Genomic DNA, 26,564 nt, shown 5'->3' on the forward strand with positions numbered 1-26,564 from the left:
CATATTTTTTTTTTTTAGTGAAAAATAGTTTCTGCAGCAAATTCTCTTGAGGTGTCTCAGCTACTGCTGCCTCTTCTTATGTCACTGAACCGCTCTGACTTCAACCTAGGGGCCAGCAGAATGTGGTGCTGCACATACCATGTGCAGAGACGTGTACATGCATGCAAAAGATTATAGGCATACCTAGGTGGCTCCAATCTCATCAGATAAACCACTCCCACTGTGAACCAGTGGATGGCCAGTTTCCACTCTCCCAGTCTTCATGCTCACCGGTCTTAAGTTGCACTTCCTCACAACAATGAGAGTTCAACATTTAGTTCAGAAGACATAACAAAAGTAACAGTTGAATTTAATTCTATTCAGTTCAATTTTATTTATATTGTGCCAACATTTGCCTCAATGGTCTTTATATTGTAAGTTACAGAGCCTTTAATAACACGGAGAAAAATACACCAAATATCAAATGGCCCCTTATGAGCAAGCACTTTGGCAACAGCAGGAAGGAAAAACTCCATGCAGCATATGGTCACCTGCTCACCCACTGAGCTAAACCGGCACCACTAGGAAAAACTCCTTTTTAACAGGAAGAAACCAGAACCAGGCTCGAGGAGGGGTTGCCATTTGCTGAGAATGGTTGGGGGTGAGGGGGAAATGACTGACCCAGACACGCGGTGGAAGAGAGCCAGAGATAAATAATAACTAATGATTAAATGCAGAGTGGTGTATAAACACAGAGAGTAAAGAAGAAACACTCAGTGCATCATGGGAATCCCCAGCAGCCTAGCACTATTGCAGCATAACTAAGGGAGGATTCAGGTTCACCAGATCCAGCCCTGATTATATGCTTTATCAAAAAGTAAAGTTTTAAACCTAAACTTAGAAGTAGAGATAGCGTCTGTCTCCCAAATCCAAACTGGAAGCTGGTTCTACAGAAGAGGAGCCTGAAAGCTGAAGGCTCTGCCTCCCATTCTACTTTTAAATACTCTAGGAACCCAAAGTAGGTACAGTCTGAGAGCGAACTGCTCTAATGGGGTGATACAGTACTATAAGTTCTTCAAGATTAGCTGGGGCCTGATTATTTAAGAATATTTATGTGAGTAGAAGGATTTTAAATTCAATTCTGGAATCCAATACAGAACATGTAAACTACTCTTGCACATGCTTTTCTTATTTTGTCATGTATAACTGTTCACTTTATTATGTGGATCTATGTCTCAGGGTTCTGTACAGTGGTCCCTCATTTATCGTTAATTCGGAGTTACGTTCCAAAAAAAAAACCCCTGCGATAGGTGAAATCCGCAAAGCAGCCAACTGTTTTACAATTATTAAAGTTTCAAACCCCACACTACACACTTTATACACGTTTCCACACTTCCCTCTCTTGTTTAAACACCTTCAAAGTTCAAACCTTGGTAGAAAAATAAATCCAGTATTACAGAAAAACAGTGCTTCGACATTGTTGTGTTTGTTGGAGAGCAAACTTACAAACATACAGTACAGCACTTCAGAGTCACACTGCTAGCAATCAAAAACTTATATAAATTTGACAAGCTGGACACATTCTGTACTGTACAGGAGACACGACACGAGATTGATTCACAATGGTCTACAGCCAATCAGGACGCAAAACACAATGCGTTGTAAGAAAAAAAAAAAGGATGCAAAATTGCACGCAAAAAAATCCACGAAAAACCTCATTGTGTTTAAATAATATTCATAATAATGTCAATAATATTATTTTGGTAATGTTTTGGTAGCAAAATGTATATTTTGCATAGAAACATGTTGCCCCTCACAAACAAAGTTCCACATTTATGATGATGTCGCTTATCTACATGCTTTTAAAAAATCAGTGTAACAATATTGTAGGTTTCCTGCGAATGGAGCCTTAGCTTAGTCCCTCTTTCTATATCCAAAAAACCCCCAACAGTCCTTGATAGTTTCTCAATATTTACTTCAAAAGTCCAAACATGTACACAGCAACAGAATTCCAAATTATGAAAACGTATAAAGCTCAATTCAAAATGGATGAAGAGAGATTGCAAGGTCAAAAAACCATGTGGCTCCACTGTCCTCTCGCCCAACTTCCTGTTTTTTTCCTGCACTATCAAAATTAAAGCATACATTTCAAATTAAACTGCAAGTAGGCTCCTACAAATATCTTTAGTGTTTTGAAAGGCGCTTTCTTAAATAAAATGTATTATTATTATTATTATTATCATGTTTCCAATACACCATCTTACAAGCCAACTACATCTAACAGCTAGATCTTGCTGTGTGAGCAAAAACACTTGGATCATCGGTTACATGAAAGAAATGAACGCTCGAAGTTGTGCACGATTTGACAAACTGTGGTGGTGGGGTGTGATTATAGGTTAGCTGCAGGGGGGAGAGGTGGAGCTGGGTAGTTCAGGGAGCAGTGCCAGGTGGGACTTGTTGGCACAGCTGCCACTCATTTGCTAATCAGAGTCAAAATAAAAAACAAGATGAAGGATTGACAAATTCAAAGCGACAGAATGAGATTTCCACTGAAAGATTTAAAAATAGCAGCAACAACCTAAAAAAAAGTCCAGTGGTGCATGATTTTCATTTTTAGGGGCCCTTTCCCAGAACTTTTTGATCACACCTCGTATGTGGATTTGTTGAGCGTGAACAGCATTTCTCCGGGAGGTCTGGTTTCTGCCATCAAAACACGCTAAGCTAACCCTGTCTATTTTAGCACATGGCACTGCCACAGGAAGGATACTTTAACTCAAACAGATAAAAAAAAATATTACACTTTGCTTAAAAATGGGAGCTGTGGTAAAATATCCAGGCTCATTTTATCCTGAAGACATTTTTAAGAAGTTAGCAAGTTTAAAAAGGAAATTGTGAAGACACCGAGCTCGTAGGGAATGATTTAGCAGGGCAAGGTTGTCTTCGGGTACAGAATTAAAACTATTTTTAAAAAGGGAGCGGTCAAAGAGGGCTCATGTAACTCAACTCCAAGACATTTTACACAGGCGCCTCATCAAACTCAGAATTTAGTTCACATTCTTGTGATTCTTTCCTGAAGTCATGAGTACTGTTTACCTATAATGCTGTAGCAACATTTTTAATGATGGCGACTAATATGTAGCATAAAAATGTTCTGCACACATGACTGAGACATTCACGCTCACAGTCACCACAGTCATTGCTTCATTACTTCCCTGTTGTAGTTTTTAAATTTAGTGTAAGAGACCTACTATAATGCTTTCCACTTACGCAGCATTTTTCTATATTAGTGGTGGAACATACACATGTCTTGGGCAGGAATGGAACCAGAAGAACACCGTCTACCTTGCCGGGGTGGAGTTAGCATGTTCCTCTGTGTGTCCGTGTTGGTTTATACCAGGGGTTGGCAACCTGCGGCTCCAGAGCCGCATGCAGCTCTTTAGTCCTTATACTGCGGCTCCGCGTGGTTTGGGAAAATAAATTAGAAGTATTTAGCTGAAGTGTATTTTATTTATGTTAGTTATTTTTTAACTTGTAGTTCTAAATTGGAAGATTATTGTGATATTGAAATAAAAAATAAAATTATATTCTATTATTTTTTCATCGCTCAAAATAAGCGTCACACTCGCGGAAGCCAGGGTACCCGCCGAATCGCCATGCATTTATCGAGACTTTCAACCATTACTATTATGGATAGTAATGGTTGAATCCACATTATGTCAGCAACTACTCTCCACCGTGAACTATGTTAAAAACAAACACCGCTCACGCCTCACAGACGACAGCTTACAGTCCTGCGTAAAGATGAAAGCCCCGATTTGCAGACGCTGTGCGCAGAGGTTCAGGAGCAGAAGTCCCATTGTAAACATGTAAACAGTAACTCAAGAATGAAGTAACGTAGGAACTTCAAATCGATACCATAGTTGTATCTACAAATAAACTTGGACAACTTCCGATCTCAGTAACCTCGACCTCAAGGTCAGAGCAAGTTTTCTGGAAATCTTGTGAATGTGATAACTTGAAAACAAGATGACGTGGAATTTTGAAATTGATAGCTTAGATGTGTCTACTAGGAGGCTGAGGGGTGGTACTGGCAGCTGCAAGTATTTTTAACTTCCACCTGGAGCTATATTGCCTCTTAGATTTTGCACTGTGTTTAAAGTCATTTAGATGGTTTCCTCTCCATCTGAACACTTCCTGTGGAAACAATGTGTGAACAGTACAAAGCGTATTCATCTAGGAAGCTGGGGATGATTGAGGAAATGTTCAGCGTTGGGCCCAGCTCTCAGCAGCAAGTATTCATCTCCGACATCGGACTGATGACAAAGTCAGACACTTATTTCAATGACGTTTTCTAGCTGCTCCTGTTCTGCCCTCTCACAAAACAAATCTGTAATTTTTTCCGGTTATTGAAAAAATGGTGAGGACAGTGTTTGTAACTGTAACTTTTTCTGCGTTTTGATGGCTCCCTGCTAATAAGCTCCAGGGTTTCACACTGCAGTAAACTTAGTCTGAAGTAAGCTTATTTTTAAGTTTCTTCCTGCATCTCATGACTTCTCTATAATGGGTGGTGGGAGGCGCCATAACTGCATGTCATAAACAGATGAAAGTGGATCTCATAGATCTTTTTCAGTGTCTGATTCAGAATCTGTGTCAGTGAGGTGCCTTCTAGTAAGAACAGCTGCATTAGGTTCAAGGCTTCTTAGCTTCCTATGTATTAAAGCAACATATGTTTACGTACTTATTCGCTCCGTGTCAAGAAAAAAGGTTTTATAGAGTTTTGGCTACACATTTTAATTCATTTTAAATATGACTGAACTGAACTTGGTAGATGTCCATGCCTTTCACATTAGGCCTGCTAGTTCTCTTAAGAATGTCTGAGCTGGCTGGCTGTCATCTTTGGCTTCCTGAAATTGATCTGACTCAGTGCTGCTGGACATGTCTTATCTCATGAAGGTCATCGATGTGCTTCCTGTGTCTGTTCTTCCCGTCCTCTATGAGGCATTGTGGCTGCATGGCTGCAGCATGAACATACCCTGCAATGATTAGCCTACATAAAAGACTGTATTTAACAATATAAACTTCTGATCTAGGTCTTGATGCAAGCACTGACATCCAGGTAAGAAGATTTGTGGGTTTCCACTAAAACTTTCCAGATGAACAGAATCAACATTTTGGTATATTGATCCAGGTAATATTCATATATGCAATTCATAGAGGACATACTGTACTAACACTGCAGTTCCAGGATGAATTATTCAGGCCTCTGATGTAACCTGTAAGTGATGTAATCAGTACTTAGATTATGTAGAAGGTTTTACATTACATTTTAACATTCTACATGTTTTAACACACATTCAGGTAGAAGGAAGTAGAAGCAGCAGATTTATGAGCACTAATCCAGCCATGCAAGTGCAGTTCCCCATCAGTATGTAGTATTTCACTTGTTTACAATCCACATCTGTATAGCTGTGTTTTATGTCGTTGACTTGACTTGGCAACACGTCTGTCCAGAGTACAGAAAAATGATCTGACAAATCTCCACATGAAGTGACCTTGACATGACTGCATGGTACAAACTTGTTACGGTCGAAAGATTTATATGGTCTAAGTTTTTCCCTTCATATAGACGCTGAGTTTTTCCACAGGGTATACAAAAGAGACGATTCATACCCCAATGTGGAATGTTAGCTCCAATGAATGACCGTTCTACCAACAGCAGTCACTTTATGCCACCACTTGGACTCCACCCACAAAGTAGGTCATGAAGGTTTACAAACAGTGGACTATTCTTTGTGAGGTAGATAAAGTGCTTATTTGGTGTATAATAAAGCACTGTAGGGTTAAATGTGCTCCAAAGCTCTTTGACTGTGCAGGAAGATTAGGAAAGTGCTTTACAACTGCTGTTACAACCTGAATCACAGACACCTTGTTGTTGTTAGCTTGGAGCTTTTTGCTGCTCAGGCACTGATGAATCTGGAAACCACTAATAGTTAGAGGTAGTTAACATTACAGATGTAGTATAGCAGCGGTCCCCAACCCCCGGGCCTCGGACCGGTACCAGTCCGTGAGTCGTTTGGTACCGGGCCGCGAGAGTTGAGGCTCAGGTGTGAAATGTATGGTTTTCAGGGTTTTTATCGGTTTTCAGCGTTATTTTGTTATCGTTTTGATCGTTAACTCGGTTTTCCTGGGTCTTTTCACGTGTGTTATGTATAAATCTTCTTTTTTTCGGTACCGGTACTAGTTTTATTTTGTTGTATTTATCCGCAACACATTAAAGGCCGGTCCATGAAAATAATGTCGGGCATAAACCGGTCCGTGGTGCAAAAAAGGTTGGAGACCACTGTAGTATCCAGTTGTTCAGTCTGACGTCACTAGCCATGTCTGGGTCTAAACTCTGCTGCAGGTCCATATATCAAACGATCACTATGGCATTACTGAGAGTTGAAAAACTGTCTAAAGTCTTTCATCTTTAATAAAATGATCAGCGTTCTGCTCTACCAGGTGTAACAATTGAGTTTAACATCCAGGCATCCATGAAAACGGAATTTATGACATTTAACGGAGTTAGAAGTTAGCAGGGAGTTAGCTCGCTAGCTTCTATCTAAATACAATATAGCATGTCCTGACTGCGGGGTTTTGGAAACAAATTAAAACGTACAGCTCTGTTATCACTTCCAGCATAAATGAAGACAGAAAACTAAAAAGCAGTGACGTTTGTAGGGTTACTGAAGTTGGGCTAGCACAGCTATGTTAGCATAATATAAACAAGCTAACTTTTTTTCCACTCGATAAAAGTTAACGTGAGTGTTCTCGGTGGTCAGGAACAAATGTAATCGCATGGCAGGATGCTGTAAAAGGACCAAACTTCAGCCAGGAGAACAACTGAGATAATCCATCCACAATACGAGGTTAGTCATTCATATACTGCTGCATGGGCTGTGCTGTAGTTACATCCTAAGGTTTTAAAAACTGAGCTTAAATAAATGATTAGCGGTAATAAAAGCTGAGGGAGGTCAACAGTGATCACTGACTGTTTTAGGAGCTTTTTGAGATTAAATAGAAGAAAATACAAAACATTAAACATGATAACAACACAAAAGCCATATTAAACACAGACTACTTTAGACCCGGAAGTAGGATTCGTCGCGTCATCACTGAACAACCGGATAGTATGGTTTTGATTTAAAGGTATTCAGAAAATACTGATTAACCAGCAAGACCTTGTGAATTCTACAGTCCTCTGGTTTGAATATTTGATGATTTAATTTTATCCTCTGTAAGGTTCATAATTTCATAAAATATATGAATACGGTCTGTTCATAGGAATCTGCACTGTTCTTTGAATGATACTTACTGTTGTAATGCATGAAGTATGTCTTAACTACATTTTGGTTTCTGGGTAAGTGTTTATAACTTTTGTATTGTAATATAAAGGTTACCCAATTCTCTAGTAAGACAAGCTGTTGATTGCTGTTTGTCTCAGACGCTTAGAAAGGTGTGACCTGCAAAACCCCAGCTGGTCGAAACATAATTTGACTGATGTACACAAAGTTTTAAGCAATTATTAGAAAAGCTGAGTTACAGTATGTGAACACAAACACCACTTCCTGCTGTTCCCTGTGAGAATTGACCTTTAACCCCTATATCTTGCTCCCAGTATTGAGTCGGACACATGGCATCCCTTGAGAGCTCGACAGCCTGTGCTCTACAAGGTCTCTGCTTTCCTTTGCTTGATTCTGTGTATATTTTTTTACTCTTAAAGTCTAAAAATACACTTGAGTGCGGATGTTGCTGCTGTGTTACATAAACTTGTGGGATTGAAGTGTCAGGAATGAGAGGTTGGACAGAAAGTTTTTGGATCCTAGTTCTCACAAAGTAAACAATTATGGAAGAGAGGACAGTTTCCTGGAACAGCTTCACACAGGAAAATCTACACAGAATTACACTGAAGTGTCATGTTTTGATAACTTTTTTATATACTTGAGGAAAAGTGTCCCAAGACTGTAGAGCTCCACTTTAAAATCTCGCACTGACAGTAATCAAGTCAATTATTATTACTAATAGGAGTAACTTACTGTGTATTCCAGACCGTGGTCGGCTACACAGTAAAGGAGAATGTCTGCCTTCATGTAATGTGGATCATATCAGAACTGTTTTTAATATTATTATAAAACTGTACTTGACCTCTGTATATATTGAACAAATACCACTGAAATTGCAAGCAGACTTGACTGTACATTTTGAACAAAATAAAGCTTAGAAGGAAGGCGACTGGACTTCTTTTGGTTTTTTATTTTTTAGAAGCTTCTCAGATGAAAGGTAAGATGTTTTCAAGAAACTTAAGGAAGTCCATTCGTTTTCTTTTCAGGCTCCCCGGTCTACCTGGATGACTGAAAACCTGCACAGAACCAATGAAACACTTTGTTGCACAGTGTTTTCATGTAAGGTGGTCTGGGTTCAGATTCAGGCTGCGTTCATTCTGTGTGGAGATTGCATGTTTCCCCGTGTCTATGTGGACTCTTTCTGTGTATTCTAGTTTCCTCCTACAGTCCAAAGACATGAATTAGGTTAGGGAGACTGGTGACCTGTCCAGGGTATGTTTTGCCTCTTGCCCCATGAAAGCTGGGATAAGCTTCAGCTCCTTATGACCCTGAGTTAATTGAGCAGACAAAACTTGATAGATATCCTTTAAACTATTCAACAACGGCTGCTGGTTGTTCTTTCATTACAGTATTAGAGAGAAAACAGTTGCAAACAATAAAATAAATCAATAAATAACACGTGCTAATAATCTTCAAAACTACTTATTAACACCGCAATACTAAGGAGCTATGCAGGAGACTGCGAGAGAAGGAGGCACACTGTGTATTGAGGTTGGTACAGTTTAGCAAATACAGAGAAAGTGAGGCAGGGCACCTTGTGTTCATCAGAGTTTTATCGTTGTCTAAGTTTAGATCTTGGCTTGCAGAATGCATCTCAAGTAACAAGGCTGCTCACTCGCTTTAGTAGCACCACAATCCAGACAAAAACAGGGCTTTACACAGAGCTTTAAAGGAAGACAAACACAGAAAAGTGGCAAGTCACTGAAAAATAAGAGTAGAGGCGGGGCTATCAAAGCCCAGCAGAGTCATATAGTGAAAAATCTCAAACAGGAGGCAAACACAGAGAGACCTAAGGCAGAACCAGGACTATTCTCTGTAAGAAAACAACTCTTCACCACATAAGTTTACCGTTTTTTCTACCTGGACAATGACAGAGAATGTAGAAGATCAAGTCAACTTCTCTCAAACCTCTGGGTCTGAGCAACAGACACCGCATTTTCTACGAGATGTCATCTTCCACGGCAAGTTTAAGGTAAGCATTTCTGCAAGAGACACAGAGACTGAAAGAGAGAGAGTAGGAGGACAGATAAGGCAAGATAAATAAAGACACGGAATAACATCTATTTAATAATAGTTTGGACTTGGATTTGATGTAATACTTCATCCTCACTGACCTAACTGAACAACTGATGATTGGCCATAGTTTTTGATGATCTTGTGCAGCAATTACAGCTATTTTAATATATTTAAAACTCAACATACTGGTTAAAAAATAAAAATAGTCAGCAGTCCTTGTTGAACACAACCAAAACTTTTACACTGATACGGTCTTTAAGAGTGCTATTGCCACTCTGCGGCACTGCTCATTACTTAAGGCAGATACTGCTGCTTTAAGTAATGAGAAGGATTAAAATGAAGTTCCTTCTGCAGGTCGTACACTGCACTGAACTGTAGCTGGTGTATACTGTGTTTTCTGTGCTGGTACTGGCATACAAAAGCTCAGTAAAAGAATAGCTTGATAAGTGCAAGTCCAGAAAGGAAATCTCGCTATTTTTACATTCTTTCCATGATATATGGTTTTGTGTGTATTAAAAAGCAAACAAACAACATATGTGAACAAAACTGTTAAATGTTTACATCATCGAACCCTGCTGGTGATCCAATGGTGTCAGACACTGAATGGCAACACTCCTGATTTGAGTGCAGTTCTTCTTGTTGGATATCCTCCCCATCTCTTTCTGTGTGCATTTCTTGCAGTCCCTCTTGTCAACTTATAAATGCATAAATCATGTTCCCTAGGCTCTCGCTCTTACATGTGTGGTTTAAATCTGCGTATTTTCAGCGGCTGAAGGCTCTAACTCCAGAGGAAAATACCCGCTCCCAGCATGGGCTCTTCTTCCAGGATGGTCAACGGCGTGTTGACTACGTGCTCACCTATTCCGTGAAGAAGTCGAGTGGAAGCCACTCCACTCGCCAGTCAGTGCATCTCCTCACTGAGAATGTTGTTACCCGCAGCTTCCGCCATGGTCCTCAGAGTGGTGGCGAAAAGCTCCGAGCCAAGCAAACACAAAGGACGAAAGACTCATCCTCCGTACATTCATCGACGGTTATCGACATGGAGTTGGGCTGTTCAGGAGAAATCTTCAATAGCCAGGAGGATCAGAAGGCATTCAGACGAGAGGAGTTTGAAGGAAAACTGAGAGACATGGGGCTAGAGCTGGAAAAAGATGAAGATGTAAGTTCTAATAATTATTTATTACAAAAACTAACTGGCCTCATTTGGTCACTTCTTTTCAGTGTGTGCTTCCAACCAAGCTCATTTCTTTCTGTCTTTCTTTCTTTTTTTGTACGTCTTATCTTAAATGAAGTCATGTCAAATTTTAACCTAATACAATGACAGTTTCTTTCAGTATACAAGCCCTTAAACTACATTTGAATATGTTGAATTTTGATGCTTTTAATTCATCTTATTATTCCAAGCATTTTTGAGCCCTTGTAACCTTTAAATTGGGTACAGGAGCTAGCCACACAATATCTTCAAGGCCGAAAAACACATTTAAGCTTTTTTTTAGCTTTTTTTTTTAAAGAAAAAAGAAAAAAAACTTCATCCAAATGAGTTTTACACCCACTCCCAGTGTCACAATCTGAAATAAAATATTTTTTATATTTTATATAATGTTTTCTATAACCAAACTTAAAATATCGATATCATGACATATCTCATAGTTTCAGTAACAAAGAAGCACAAATTTAATGCCTATGAGAGAAGGAAGTGAATATTCTTAGTACAAGCCAAATCATTTTTCTTTGCCTCAATAGGAAACCATCACCTGCTCCCCTAGAGGGAGGCATAACTTTAAATTGACTACTTCTTTGTTTTGATACTTTTAGCTCTAAGTTTGCTGCTTTGGTTTTAGAGCCATTGCAGTTTTAGAGCTCTAACATACTGGCTCATCACCAGTGCTGTGAAGCTGTACTGGCAGATACTTCCTCAGACTATAAAGAGGAGCTCCTTAAACTTATTATCACCCTTGCAGAAAATGATGACTGACTCATGACTCATTTAGTGATGGGAATGCTTCCACAATGAAACCACTCATAAACCTATATGCATTACACTCATAAGCACTTTCAAGGCTCCTGACAGGGGGGTTATTTTGATGCTCATTTTGAATTTCTAAAGGGTTGTCTTGACTTAAGTTGCTGCTATTTAATTGAGTGTGTTAATATGTGTGTTTACAAGCAGTCAAACAGGTGTATCTGTGTATGGCCCTTCACGTATTATCATTTGCGAGAATGACCCTCAGGGGCGCTAAGTGTGACATGCCTACCATGAGAGATATGTCTGTAGGCTTTCAAAAAGGCTTGTTGGCCAACAGCATTTTTCCACTCAGCTTATTGTTCACCATAAAGAACAGCAGATCTGCACATGCACTAGAGAGACAGAAATGATACTGCTCTGCAGGTCACAATCTCCACTTTCATGCATCTCACCCTTTCTCTCTTACACATCTTCACTAATCCACTGAAACACACTTGAACACACAAACTTTAAACCCAATAGAATGTCAATAGAAAGAATTTATGAACTTATTCATGTTGTAAGAAATGTCCATACAGATGTCATCATATATTTGAAGGTGTGTTTTTATGTTGGTGTCCTTGTTAAAGGACAGAACAACAGCAAAAGCAACCTCACCTCACAGAACACATGTGCTTGCAGCTATGCCATGAGTTCACTGGTGACTCCAGCAGTGATCAACTACTGTATAAACACAAATCCTGACCTCTTTCCAGATACTGCTCCCAGGTCCACGGATGACACAGGGGTCAAAACAAAAACACCTGAACTGAATCTTCATAGACCTGTTAGAGAGATCTCTGGACCATAAGTCTTAACAATGAAGTCAACAATGAACTTTCACGAGGATCGAAATTTGCCATTTTACACTAAGCACCTACTGGATCACAAACTGTGGTTCTTGAAGCACCATGCCAGAAAAGCCTGATCTGAGCATGAAAAAAGTAATTTCCATTGCAGTTTGATGTTCTAATTGCGAACTATGTGAATGCACTGCTACACTGTTTCACAGTTTTGGCAGATTTACAATTTGACTTGATCTTGAAATTTCTGTCTAGTGATGACAGTGTCTAATAATAGTAATTACTATTATTATTATTACTACTATATTTTTGCACAGTGGTTTTTATTTACCTTGTAACTTATATAAACCTTATATTTAACTGCAAACGTTAGAAGATAACCGTTTCTCAATGTCTGCAATATTTTAAGAGGCAGCCAGTTTCTGTAAAACTATTTGCAGGGTTGCAGTTTAGCTGTATCTATATATCAGTCACTTAAAAGTGGAAACTGATATTCTGTCTATGTATAAGATGTCCTAATGCCAGAATAAAAATAGAAAATAGTTGTCTCCACAGCTGACCTGAGGTTGTGAGCACCACAGAGTCTGAATTCCTGGTTTTCTACACATGGCACTATCTAATTTCTGACATTTTGGTAACTACCAGTATTAGCTGATACTAGGTTAATTCTGGTTTAATGAAAAAAATCCCCAGTCTTTGTAAATTTCCAGTAAGTTGGACCTTTGAACTAACAGACAGGGAAGAGAGAGACTACAGGATCAATTTTCCTGAAACAGAATACACAGTAAAACACCAGTCTAGTCTCGGGACACAGGGGTGTTCAGGTGACATCAGTATTTCCTAATCAGTAATTCTAGTACCGTATTTTGCACACAGTTAGGCCCATATATATTTGGACACTGACGCAGGTTTTGATGTTTTTTACTGTTTTTTTTTTACTGACACATATTCCAGTTACAGTTATAAAATGGACATAATGTGTAGAGTCTCAGCTTTAATTTGAGGGTATCTACATTCAAATTGGATGAAAGGTTTCATGCTTTAATGCTTGCTGGTCAATTGACTCAAAGGTTATTTCATGGGCAGTTGTGGGCAATTCCTTCTTTATTTCATTATCAATTAAGAAGATGCCTGGAGTTGATCAGAGGTGTGGTGCTTGGAAGTGAAAGATTTTGCTGTGAACCAACAATACGCGGTCACAGGAGCTCTCCGTGCAGGTGAAATAAGCCATGCTTAGGCTGTGAAAACAGAAAAACCCCATCCGAGAAATTCCTACAATATTAGGAGTGGCAAACTATAGTTTGGTACAAGAAAGCTCTGGTGAATGCGGCAACACAAAAGACCTGGACGTCCACAGAGGACAACAGTGGTGGATGATCACAGAATTATTTCCACGGTGAAGAGAAACCCCTTCACAACAGCCAACCAAGTGAACAACACTCTCCAGGGGGTAGGCATATCAATATGCAAATCTACCATAAATAGAAGACTGCATGAAAGTAAATACAAAAGCTAGGTACTTGAAGGTGTGGAACAGCTCATGATCCAAAGCAAACTACATCATCTTTAAAACATGGCGCAGGCAGTGTGATGGTTTGGGGTGTATGGCTGCCAGTCCCACTAGGACACTAGTGTTTATTAATGATGTGACACAGGACAGAAACAGCTGAATGAATTGAGTCTGAATGAGGTGTTCAAAGACATACTGTCTGCTCAAATCTAACTAAATGGAGTCAAATTGATTGGGCGGCGTTTCATAATACAGATGGACAATGACCCAAAACATGCAGCCAAAGCAACCTAGGAATTTATTAACGCAAAGAAGTGGAATATCCTTGAATGGCCAAGTCAGTCACCTGAGCTTGAGCATGCATTTCACTTGCTAAAGCTAAAACTTCGGACAGAAGCAGAGCAGAGCATTAAAAAGGAGGAAACCCAACTCCCCTTTCACCCCTTTGGGCTTTGGTCCTCTACCAGAGGCCAGGGAGCTCTTGGAGTGGTTCACTTCATTTCTTGTGGTTAGAAGACTTTTGGTCTCAATGTGAAACGTTTTGCTCAGATGTAGCTAGAGTCACATGCAGTGTTCCACAAGGATCTGTTTTAAGTTCCTTGCTGTTCTCAGAAATCAGAAAGGGTTTTATTGCCAAATGTTGAGCAGGTTTACAACATTAGGAAATTGCTGCGGTGCTTCAGTGCAGACATACTGTTACAAATTAAGCTTAAATAGACATGAAAATAAAAATGAGAATAAGAATTAAAAGTGCTAAGTAGATAGATATATACATGATATATACATGATATATATATGAGTGCAGGTGGTGATCAGTGCCAAACATGGAATGATGCAGTGAACACAGCGTAGGGTCATGTGTTAGTGGTGGGAACAGTTATACGGTTATTGTTCATGTGACCAACAGCAGAGGGGAAGAAACTGTTCTTATGGCGAGAGGTTCTGGTGCGAATGGACCGGAGCCTCCTGCCTGAGGGGAGCAGGTCAAACAGACTGTGTCCAGGGTGAGAAGGGTCAGCTGTGATCCGAGCTGCACGCCCCAGTGTCCTGGAGGTGTACAGGTCCTGCAGAGATGGGAGTCTGCAGCCAATCACCTTCTCAGCAGAGCGCACAACACGCTGCAGTCTCTGTTTGTCCCTGATAGTGGCTCCAGCGTACCACACGGTGATGGAGGAGGTGAGGATGGACTCGATGATTGCAGTGTAGAACTGCATCATCGTCCGTGTTGGCAGGTTGAATTTCTTCAGCTGCCTCAGGAAGTACATCCTCTGCTGGGCTTTCTTAATGACGGAGGTGATGGTGGGCTCCCACTTCAGGTCCTGGGCGATGGTGGTACCCAGGAAGCGGAATGAGTCCACAGAGGTGATGGGGGTGTCAGTCAGGATGATGGGGGGGGAGTGGAGCTGTGTGCTTCCTGAAGTCCACAATAATCTCCACTGTCTTCTGGGCATTCAGCACCAGGTTGTTGTGGCTGCACCAAGACACCAGACAATTCAACCTCCCTCCTGTAGGCAGACTCGTCCCTGTCCGAGATGAGTCCAATAACGGTGGTGTCATCTGCAAACTTGATTAGCTTGACAGACTGGTGGGTGTATATGTATATCTCATGGTATATTCTACCACTACGCTAGATTATTAGTTCTGAATTAGTTTTAGTTTTAAATACATTTCTCATCATCTTTATGTAGACAATATTCAACTGTACCTTTTTTCAAACCTTATGAACTGGACAAACTATCCATTCTAATGGACCGTCTTAAGGAAATAAATGGTTGAGCAGCAAACATTTTTCTGTAGCTTAATACAAACAAGACAGGCTGTTTAATTATGACTCCAGAGAGCATTAATCCCCAAATTAGACAACATCTGGGAGCTTTCTCATCCGCTGTAAAAGCTACTGCTCAGTAAATTTCTGATCAGTCTTTGGCTTTTGATGCCTACATGTAATCTGTGACCTGCTCTTGCTTTCTTCACTTAAGTAATATCACTAAACCTGAAATGGAGATGCTTGTTCATACTTTCATCTCTTCTCGATTAGACTATTGTAATGCCCCTTTTTTCTTGTCTGTCAAAAGCTTTGATAAATCGCCTTTAAACCATCCAAGATGCTGCGGCAAGACTTTTAACTCACACTCACAAATTCTCTCATATCACCCCATTGTTAAAGAGTCTGCACTGGCATCCACTTAGTTTTAGATATCAATTTAAAATCCTTGTAAGGCATGAAACGTAAACTCTTATGTTCATGGCCTTACAAGGAGAGGCCCCCACTTATATCATCAGCTACTTCACCCTTATTCTCCAAACCAGATCCTTTATTCCTTACGATTGCTGAAACTGCTACCATGTACCTGTCTGAAAACTAAAGGGGAAGCTTCCGAACCTTAGCACCAAAACTATGTAAGATTTAATCTAACATGTCAATTCAGACAAGCATAACAAAATATTGGATAATGTTTTTGTGTGTTATGTTGTTTTTGTGTGACTAAACTGTATTTGTAATATCTTTGTAAAGCACTTTATAATATATTCCCGTCTTGTGTTATATAAGTAAATTTTACTTACTTAACAATATGCAGTAGCTCAGTGTTCCAATATTCGGAAGAAGAAACTGCTCTCATAACTGGAGATCAATGAGGTACAACACAAATGCTACACCAAGGGAGAGCCAGGACATCAGGTCGGGGGGAAATATCATCATCCCCACATGAGATTGGGTACCAAGCCCCAAGCACAACTGAAGTCGTGTTGTAGCAAGAGCAACTGACCTGAGAGATACCTGAGAGATAGGATCGTGGCTAAGCTGTAAACTTGGACCCTCTGTGGCTGATCACCAAGACTATGTGGAATATCCTCTGATGGTCTACTAGACTGGAAGATGTGAATGCAGCATTTTGGAATGCAACTCTACTGTGACCATCATCGAAATCAACCAGCTGATCTACACCACGGCAGCAGTCATCCCAGAGATGCTAGGCTATAAGATAATCAGCCACAAGGAGCAGGACCCGCCATGGAGAAGGAGACCAGAGGCCAAGATCAAGGCAGCACAAAGGGAAGTTTGCCAACTATTGGAGCCGGAATGCTGGAAGCAACATATATGGAATTATGAAGCAAAGAAAAAAATGATAAATAACTCTAAATATGTGTTATATTTTAAATTCCCCAAAGGAATTCCCTTTGCTTTGGTAACTGGACTAGTTCTTCACTTCACAGGTGTGCCTTGTCAGCGTTCATTTGTGGAATTTCTTGCCTTCTTAATGGGGTTGGGACCATCAGTTGTGTTGTGTAAAAGTCAGGATGGTGCACAGCTGACAGTCCTATTTGACAACTGTTAGGATTCATATTATGGTGGCTATTTTGAAGAATCTCAAATATAAAACACGTTTTGAGTTTCACACTTTTCTGTTTACTACATAATTCCTACATAATTCCATATGTGTTCAGTCATAGTTTTGAATAGTCATAGTCATGAACATAAAGAAAAACCATTAAATAAGAAGGTGTGTCCAAACTTTTGACTGGTAGTATAATGATATCATATTAGCGAGCGAGAGAGATCTGAAGCCATACATGTGCAGTATTATTTGATTTCTCTATCTGTGTTTTGAAAATGAACTATATGGGAGTTTTATACAGTTGCTTTTGCATGCTGTTTCCCTCTTAGGGCAAGATTCCAGGAGTGTACTTTGTGAAAATACATGCTCCCTGGAACGTTCTGTGTCGAGAAGCCGAATTCATGAAGTTAAAGATGCCCACCAAAAAAGTAAGTCTTTAAAATGTTAGTTAAAAAATGCCAGGTTATGCTATGTTATATATTTCAAATGGGCAGTTTAGAGTCAGTATCAAATATACAAACTATTTAGGTTTAACTCTAAATTCAGACAATAATGAGGTTACGGTATTCAGTCCTAAAATTCTTAGAGGCTTACTCTGGCCTCTAGTAACACTGTGAGGAATCTCAGAGTTGGTTTTGACCAGGATCTGTACTGTACTAAACAAATGTGTAGGACTGCTTTCTAACATTTGTGGAACATCTCTAAAACGAGAAACATCCTGTCTCAGAGTGATGCTGAAAAAGTAGTTCATGCACTCTAGGCTGTTCTAAAACTTATTAATAAAATAAACGCCTTCATTTGATCCAAAATGCTGTGTGTGTGTTGAAAGGTCTATGAGGTCAAGCAGTCAAACAGTATTGTGGAGAAGATCAGTACTCTGATTAGTAAAATTCTGGAGCCCCTCCACCCACATGTTGAGGAACATCAACCCAAGAACGTCAAACACCTGTCACACACGTTCTCTAGGGAAAAGCAACACCTGTAAGTACATGTTTTTACTAAATGGAAAAGAACTGATCCCATATGATCTAGCGTACTTGTCAACAATGTGATTTTTTTTTTAAATGCTCAAGAATATGCTGACAGATCCTTTTTCTCCTTTTCTTTTCAAAGCAACTTCAATATCATCCAAAGTTTTTTGGGGTTTTTTTCTTTTTGTTTTTCAGCAGTTTCCTTCTGTTGCATGAGATAATTCAGGGTTAGTGTAATCCTATAATCTTTAGGTTTTTCAGAGAATATGCACTGAAAATTGCTTTTTTTTTTTTTTTGCCTGTCCCGTTTGGCTCTTTTGCCATCAGAATTATTGTCTAAAGGCGAAGAAAGATGCCCAACGGATTTACTTTACCAAATGGACCATCCCAGCCTTGCCGTCTTGGTCTATTTGATTCACCTTTGCTTTTATTGTTTATTCTATTTTCATTTGCTGAACACGGGACAGACTTGACTGGGGAAAAGAAAAGGGAGAAAGAAAGAGGGAAAGAAAAACAGCGGGGAAGAGGAACGGTGATAAAGGGTAAAAACCAAAAACCAACAAAACAAACAGACAAAAAATACATATATCAATCACCTGTTGAGAAAGAAAAAAGAGAAAACAAGCAAAGAAAAAGAGAGCAATAGAATAAACAACATCACGATGATCTATGGGACTATAACAGTAAATACTAAATATTAAGTATTATTGTGCAGCACGTAAGATCGACAGCGCACAGTGTGCTTCGAGGTGGCAGCCAAAAACCACCTGTGAGTGAGAGCGTGCTTGTATTTAAAAGGTTCCTTCATGTAATGATCTGCTAGAGGCTGTGGGGAGCCACAGCCCCGCCCACCAGGGCATGAAGCAGGTATGGAGGAGATCAAGGCTCCAGACATCCAGAGGCCCCAAGAGCAAAGGAGACCAAGGAAGACCAACAGAGGGGCAACCGCACTGAAAATTGCTACTCTTGCTAGTAAAACATGAGACATTTTAATCTGAGACCAGAACCTAACAGAGTGAAATAAATGATGCAGGCTTTACACTGAAAAAAGGGGAGATGGTGACCTTTTCACTAACATCACTCCCCACGTGTAATTTTCATTCATTCACAGAAAATCTCCCCTCCCTACGAGATAAATGAAAAAGTCAGGAACTTTTCTGATTTTTAATTGTTTTTGCTTATATTGTTTTTGTTTACATTAATTACTATGTGTGTAGTATGAATGGCAACTGGGGGGAATTGACACCCTTCTGCACATTTTTCAAAGCTGTCAGATGAGATGGATGGGACTCTTTCCCTGTCTGATTCTGGCCCCCAGGTCTCATGTTCGACACCCCTGGTATTATGTATGTGCCTTGATCGATTCTTGCCTGATTTTTTTAAATTTTTATTTTATGTGTATGTTGACAGATTTGACCTATCAGACAAAGATTACTTCTTCGACAGCAAAACCAGGAGTTCAATAGTAAGTCCAAGTTTGTGCATCAACAACACCAAAATATGACAGCATGTTTTAGCCTTCGCAACTCCTCTAGCACTCATACTGTGTATAAGAAACTAACCAATGTTTGCTGAAGTTATTTTAATGGTATTTTCCATAATAAATGCACATTTCAAACATTGATATTTTAGGTTTGAAGTATATGAAATTCTAGGCTAATAGGCCATCAACACCATTGACACCCTGCAGTTACAGGTTATCCTGAGATACGTGCCCAAAATAGAAAACAATAATAATGATTATTATTATTAATATTATTATTATTAGTAGTAGTAGTTGTAGTAGTAGTAGTATCTCTTGGGAAGAACTGTAAACTGTAAATAACTTAATTTTGTTGTAGTTGCAGGCTTGATCTGTGCTGTATAATTTTATTATTGTGTGGGAAATAAAAATGTATAGGCTGATATTCTCCTTGTGCATTACTTTTAGACGCATGTTTTTAATTCCTTTACAGGTTTTTGAAATACTAAAAAGAACAAAATGCAAGGCCAAGTACAGCATGGGTAAGTCTGAATGTGTTTTTTGTTTTGTTTTTGCCACAAATATTAAAAGTCAGACAATTACGTGCTTACATATCATAATTTAGTTTTCTGGTATCTGACTAAGTTGTTTTAGTCTCCACTGGTTAAAATATCTTTTTCGGAGTTTTTGATGGTGGGGATAAATGCTGGAAATATGACTTCCTAACCTTGCTCTCTGTCATTTGTGTAAAATGCCTGCAAACCTATGGTTTCAACGATGCAAAGATTTGTCTTTTAGGGAGCGACTTACAGAATAGTTAGTGAGCACAGCAGTGTTTTAAATTCTGTTAAAATCAAAGCAAAAAATAAATAAATAACTAATAGCAATAGCTAGAACATTGTCGTTAGTGTCTGCTGAATGCAATGCCTGAAGGTTAAACTTCTGATGGCTAAATAATTTGTTACCACTTCTATGATGGAAATGTCCACTCATTCTGTAATACGTGTGTGTGACACATTAGAAGCTGGTCAGTGGGACGTGATCACTGAATGATTGTGCATGTTTGGCACAGTGATGCTATAGGCTACTATTTTTGCCGTGTGTGTGTGTGTGTGTGTGTGTGTGTGTGTGTGTGAGAGAGAGAGAGAGAGAGAGAGAGAGAGACTCAATGAAATATCTGTCTTGAGGCCTATCTCACAGTATATGATCTCATTTCCAGTGTTGTTGTGTTTCCTGGAACACTATTACAGTTGTTGGTCCAAGTTCAGCATTGCAAGTACTGCAACCAATCTTATTGTTGTGATGTCATAGTTTTCCGACTTGGAAACACCATCACACCACACACTAAACCCTAACCCTTAACCATAACCATTATTCTAACTATAGTCCCTAACCCTAAGTCTAGGATTCAGGTATATGACTTGACAAAAGAACAACATCCCATTTCTTTGCCTTAAGAAATTCTTGAATCATGTTTGCAGTTTGCTTTGGGTCATTATCTAAATGTAAGCAGATGAATCATCAATAAACACTTCTTATCCAATTCCATTAACAGCCATACATAGCCATGGCCAACAGTTGATGTGATATGCTTCAGATCATGAGCTGTTTCTTTCCTTTTCCATACTGTTCTCATCCCATCATTTTGGTTCAAGTTAATCTGGGTTTCATTTGGGCAAGCTCTTTTTGACTTTTTTTCCTGGTAAAATCTATGTTGGCCTTCCTGGTCTTGATAGTAACCAGTGGCAAACCTTCTGTATGAACATTCAGGAAGGCGTTTCTTAATTTTGGACTTTGTGAAATGATATGCGTACGTCCTCGAGAGCATCCTTGACATGGTTATATGTTGTGAAGCTGTTTTACAGAATCAAGGAAAGAATTCCGCACTCATCCACTTATGTTGTCTTCTGTTGTGTTCAGGGCTTTTCCTATTCCTGACCTACTTATTAGTCAAGTGTCCAGTTACTTTTGAGTCTCTGTGGAGTCAAGGAAAACTTAGTACATCGCATGATTCAGTAGCTTGTAGAACCACCTTTAGCAGCAGTAATTTAAGTAATTGTTTTCTGTACAACTTGCAAGATGCCCAAGTCCTTTGGTTGGTAACTAAATCCTTCGGTTGCAAAGCAAGCCCTGAAATTCTTCTGTAACCAATGGCATCAGTTTGCTTCGCAACAATAAGGTTGCAAAAGTGTTGAGAGAGCTCGCTGGTTTTACCCATCCTGAGATGTTTCTTGTGTGACACCTTGGTAATGAGACACCTTTTGATTTCAAAATTTTTTATGCAAATCAGAGATGGCCGAACAGAAAATATTCTAAAAATTGAATGGTTAGAGATAGAATGACCCAATGCGGTCATATTCTTGAGTATTATAATTTAGAATCTGTATGAACATCTGCATTTATGCTTTCTTGGCAGGTATCACCAGTCTCCTTGGTAGTGGGGTGTATACTGCAGCTTATCCTCTTCATGATGTAAGTAGTATCTTTGTTAGAGCAAATAATTATTGGATTAGAAATATTTGTGGTTTTAGTTTACCGAGTGTAAAATGGTGGTGCAGTGCCTTACAGTAAAGGTTCCTTTGCTGGTGACACATCAGTGGTGTGTATACAACTTTGTTTTGTTTTGTTTTGTGGTTCCTTTTGGTAATTTTGCCCCTGTACAGAACCACAGTTGGTTTTAAAGTCAGTGAAGTTTAGACTTTCATCTTTTCTTCAGGGGGTTTAACCAAAGCATTGCATTAACCACATTAATGAATTGCACTAATTTGGTTTCTTCTGTAGTCTAAAGGCCTGCCTGTCTTCAGTTTTATCTTCAGTAACTGAAAAGACTGAGATCAGGGGATTGGCTTGGCCATTGGATAACATCGTATTTGCTTGTCTTGAGAAACTCTTGGGTTTCTTTCACACTTTGTTTTGGATCATTGTCCAGTTGCACTGTGTAGCTCTGTCTGATGAACAGATAGTATATGTTGTACACTTCAGTTCATTCTGCTGCTTCTATCAGCAGTCACATCAAACACTACTTACCCAGTTCCATTACATGATTAAACCTGCATCATGTTGGATAGATGATGTGGTAAGTCTTGGATAATGAGCTCTTGCTTTCCTTCTTCATACTTTTCTCTTTCTATCATTCTAGTAGAAATTAATATGGGCTTCAAACATTTCAAACATTTGAAAGGTTTTTTTTTCCACAATTTGGCCTGTTCTTGAGCATTTTGAATTGGCCAGTTACTCCCATACAGGAGGTCTGGACTTGCTCTTTATTCAAAAGATCCAAGTTTTTGATTCCAAGAGGCGCTCCGCTGGCAGGCAATGCAGAACCTGTTTCTTGAGGCAGTGTTGAGGAGACTCACCTAGCTCTCACTGGATGTCTATCCAACCTTCTCAGAAGGTCACTGCTTAAGTAGCATTGCAGGTCAAGTGTGATTTCTCAGCCACATCCGTTAACAGCACCACTTCTTTATGATCAGTTCACTGGGTAAAATTGGTTATGTTATACTTTAGTGGCCAGGAGAAAATAGGCTAAGAGCAGCCTGTAAGATCAAATATTTATATGAATGCTTTTACCTTTACTGGATAAAAGTATATTTGGAGCAATTTAGAAGGGGCAAAACAAAGACTGACTCAATTAGTAATAATCACATCCTCATCTAACTGATCTACTCTATGCTAATGCTGATTTCTTATACTGGTCATGAGATGAATGCACTCATCTCTGTCTCAAGCCTGATAAAGCCAAATGGGGAAGCAGTGAGTCAGAACAAAGTCCTCCAACTTCTTTGAGACCTTAATCCAACACAGCCAAGCAGAGTAAAAGCCAAATCCAATTCATAAATTCACATTGGTTGGGCAGTGGTTAATCCTCTGGTCTTCCAGGTGAAACGTGTGAACTCCAAAGTCCTTTCTTCTGTTGTTGCTCTCTACTCAGCCTCAGGACAATAGAGGACACACACCACACCTTCCTAAGAGTCCTCTTTTATACTCATGTGGTCATATGTATCACACACCTCTCTCCCCTTACCCATCACTCACACCTATTACACCTATTACACACACACACACACACACACACACACACACACACACACACACACACACACACACACACACACACACACGTGCACATGCACATACACAGACACACTCACGCTTTCCATGCTGCATCCTCTTTTCATCTCAATGCATCTCATTCATTATATTGATTAGATTTATGCATAATTACCAATAGCAAAACCACATATAGATATACTTTGTTTATAGCACGCTGAATTACTGTAACCATAAAACTGCTGGATGTTAAGTTCCTTATTCCACTCTTGAATAGAGGTAAGCTGGGGGATTTGCTCTGGCACTTGGAAGACAATCCGCTAGGGTCGCTGGAGTCTCCGGGGTCATGTGTCTAAGAATGGAGTGGCCAATTGCCAGAGTTACGGGTGTGTAGCTGACTGGGGAAAATGGATTTGAAATGTGGGTTTGTGGTGCACCAGGGTGCTTCTGTTTAGGGCCAAATTGTGAGGAGGAACCTTATAGTCACCGAGCTGCTGATTTTCCAGCTGCTTGGGAGGACCTGTTGGAGGACAGTCATGGCTAAGTTTATTTGGCCTGAACTAACTGCTGGGGTTGGGCTAGTTATAGTATTTTTTTTTCAGTGGTGCAGAGCTGGGTGTCCAATTCACTGAGCCAGTTACAGTTAGACCTCAAGCCATGCTGCTAGTGACACTATAAGTCAATATCAAAAATATGATTTGCGGGTGATTCAAGAGAAATTGTGCACTGATGAAGTACTACAGTAAGAGCAAACACCAAGTTTACAAACTTCAATTTCCTATATTCTATTTCAGGGAGACATTGATGAGGAGAGTGCAGACCCCAATGACAGAAAGGTAAGAATATGAAAATGCCAGAATAAGTCTTGAGAGAGCTCACTGGTTTATCCATCATAAAATGTTTGTTGTGTGGCACCTCGGTAATGAGACACATTTTTATAGGCCTTCAGTTGGACTGAACCAGCTGGTATTAATTTACATTAAGTGGCAGGATTGCTTTCTAATTACTGATAGATTTCAGCTGGTGTCATGACTCTTGATGCCTTTTTGCACCTCTTTTTCTTTATGTGTTTAGTACTTTTTCCCTGCATCTCATTATTATTACATTATTATTCTCATTATTACATGTTTCATTTCTGGGCATCTATGGCTTTATTCCTTTGTATGTGTGAATTGGATGGGTTGTTACCGACATCTGGTGAGAATTTCATGATTAGTGACGTGTTTGATACCTTTTATTGTCAACTTACTTATTTTGCTTTACTTTATTTTTACACACACACACACACACACACACACACACACACACACACACACACACACACACACACACACACACACACCTAACATATGTGAATATCTTCTCCAGCTTTTATATGAGGAGTGGGCAAACTACAGCGTATTCTACAAGTACCAGCCAATCGGACTTGTGCGGTAAGGACATTCCTTAATTTGAAAAATGACATCGCTTTTGCAATGATGCAGCTAGAACAATTGCAATGTGATTAAAGTGCAGACAGGCTTCAATTTAGGGGGTTTATAATACATTTTCAAGTAAACTATTTAGGAATTACAGCCATTTTTATACACTCTAAACCCCTTCCCTGTTTCAGATACTGTGTTTCTTCCCTTTGAGATGCTTTGCAGGCCTTTACTGCAGCCATCTTCAGTTGCTGCTTAATTGTGGATCTCTCTGTCTTTGGATTTGTCTCTTGCAACTAAAACTCATGTTGGGTTCAGATCAGAGTAGGACCCTGTGCATTTCATTGTTCATCCTGTTGCTTCTAGCAGTCAGATCATCAATAAACACTAGTCACATATACACCCTGGGCTTTCTAACTCGAGACTTTCTCCTTCTACTCCTGCTTCCTCCCTCATACATATAAGATTAATTGGTGATTCTAAACTGGCTGAATGTGAGTTTGATAAAACGTGTAGGATAAAGCACTATATTAATTACTATAACTGCTCAAATATCCACATATTGCATCTGACAACATTACATGGCCATCATCCACCTCCACAATAAGCCGCCTCCTGCTTACCACAACCTATACTTCTGGATCAACCATATTAATGAGCTAGAATATAGATGTATACTTATTATAGATATATTGTTAGAGTATGCAGGAAACAATTCACAAGTTCCTTTGTGTCTGTGCAGATAGTGGTAAATAAGGGAAAAACAATATATACTACAGTTTCGATTTGTGTAATAAAAATGATTTTTTTATCTGTTTCCCCGGGTGTTTAGGAAGTATTTTGGTGAGAAGATTGGGCTGTACTTTGCTTGGCTAGGCCTGTATACCCAGATGCTGATTCCTGCCTCACTAGTGGGGGTCATTGTCTTTTTGTATGGATGTGCCACAGTTGATGACAACATTCCAAGGTAAACAAAAATGCATGTGCAAAAATTCCAGTTCTATGTGGTTCTAACTATAATCACCTCAGAGATGTACACATTTAAAGACAAATGAACACAATTTCAGTTGTTTGACAGGTGACAAAAGTTACAGCTGGAAAGCTACAGGGTAGCACTGCAGGAAAAAGATTTAACATTATTTATTTAATTTATTTAACATATGTGTTATTATCACATAGTTGTGATCATAATCTCAACATGATTATTCGCCTCCCTCTTCAAAACATACACATCATAAACATCCACCTGAACAATAGTGTTATAAAAATGGAATATTTTTGGTTTTTAGACTCAGTGTAACAATCTGTGTTATAGCTGGGGTGTACTTTGAAAACAAAGCTTTATTTGTTGCCAGTGAAAAATGTTAAGGACATAAGGTAGGTTGTTATCTTTGATCATGCAATCAGATTGTGTGATTACTTCAAGTTAAAAAAAAGTTCATAAAAGACAATCGTTTTGTATTGAAGACTACAGAGAATCGGGTTGCTGCAGATGGCGGCTCCTGCCTGAGCCTGGCTCCGTCGGAGGTTTCTTTCTGTTAAAAGGAAGTTTTTCCTTCACGCTGTCACCTGCTGGTCACAGAGCTCATGTGTTTGTTGGGTTTTTTTCAGTGTATATTTGTTGGGT

General features: G+C 39.4%; 1 protein-coding gene across 1 annotated transcript in view; it reads left to right on the top strand.

Annotated features, from left to right (window-relative positions):
- The first annotated feature begins 8,950 nt into the window (after window positions 1–8,950).
- The window catches only part of ano1b (anoctamin 1, calcium activated chloride channel b), a 38,980-nt gene continuing 21,366 nt past the window's right edge, over window positions 8,951–26,564 (top strand). Inside the window, exons 1-10 of the mRNA XM_004556252.3 lie at window positions 8,951–9,333; window positions 10,144–10,536; window positions 17,363–17,461; window positions 17,863–18,014; window positions 19,415–19,469; window positions 19,960–20,008; window positions 21,883–21,938; window positions 24,311–24,352; window positions 24,885–24,949; window positions 25,770–25,904. Coding sequence (XP_004556309.1) covers window positions 9,229–9,333; window positions 10,144–10,536; window positions 17,363–17,461; window positions 17,863–18,014; window positions 19,415–19,469; window positions 19,960–20,008; window positions 21,883–21,938; window positions 24,311–24,352; window positions 24,885–24,949; window positions 25,770–25,904 — 1,151 coding nt within the window. The 5' untranslated portion in view covers window positions 8,951–9,228. The remainder of the gene's footprint in view (window positions 9,334–10,143; window positions 10,537–17,362; window positions 17,462–17,862; window positions 18,015–19,414; window positions 19,470–19,959; window positions 20,009–21,882; window positions 21,939–24,310; window positions 24,353–24,884; window positions 24,950–25,769; window positions 25,905–26,564) is intronic.

This window comes from Maylandia zebra, linkage group LG7 (genome assembly GCF_041146795.1).
Source record: "Maylandia zebra isolate NMK-2024a linkage group LG7, Mzebra_GT3a, whole genome shotgun sequence".
Classification (NCBI taxonomy): domain Eukaryota; kingdom Metazoa; phylum Chordata; class Actinopteri; order Cichliformes; family Cichlidae; genus Maylandia; species Maylandia zebra.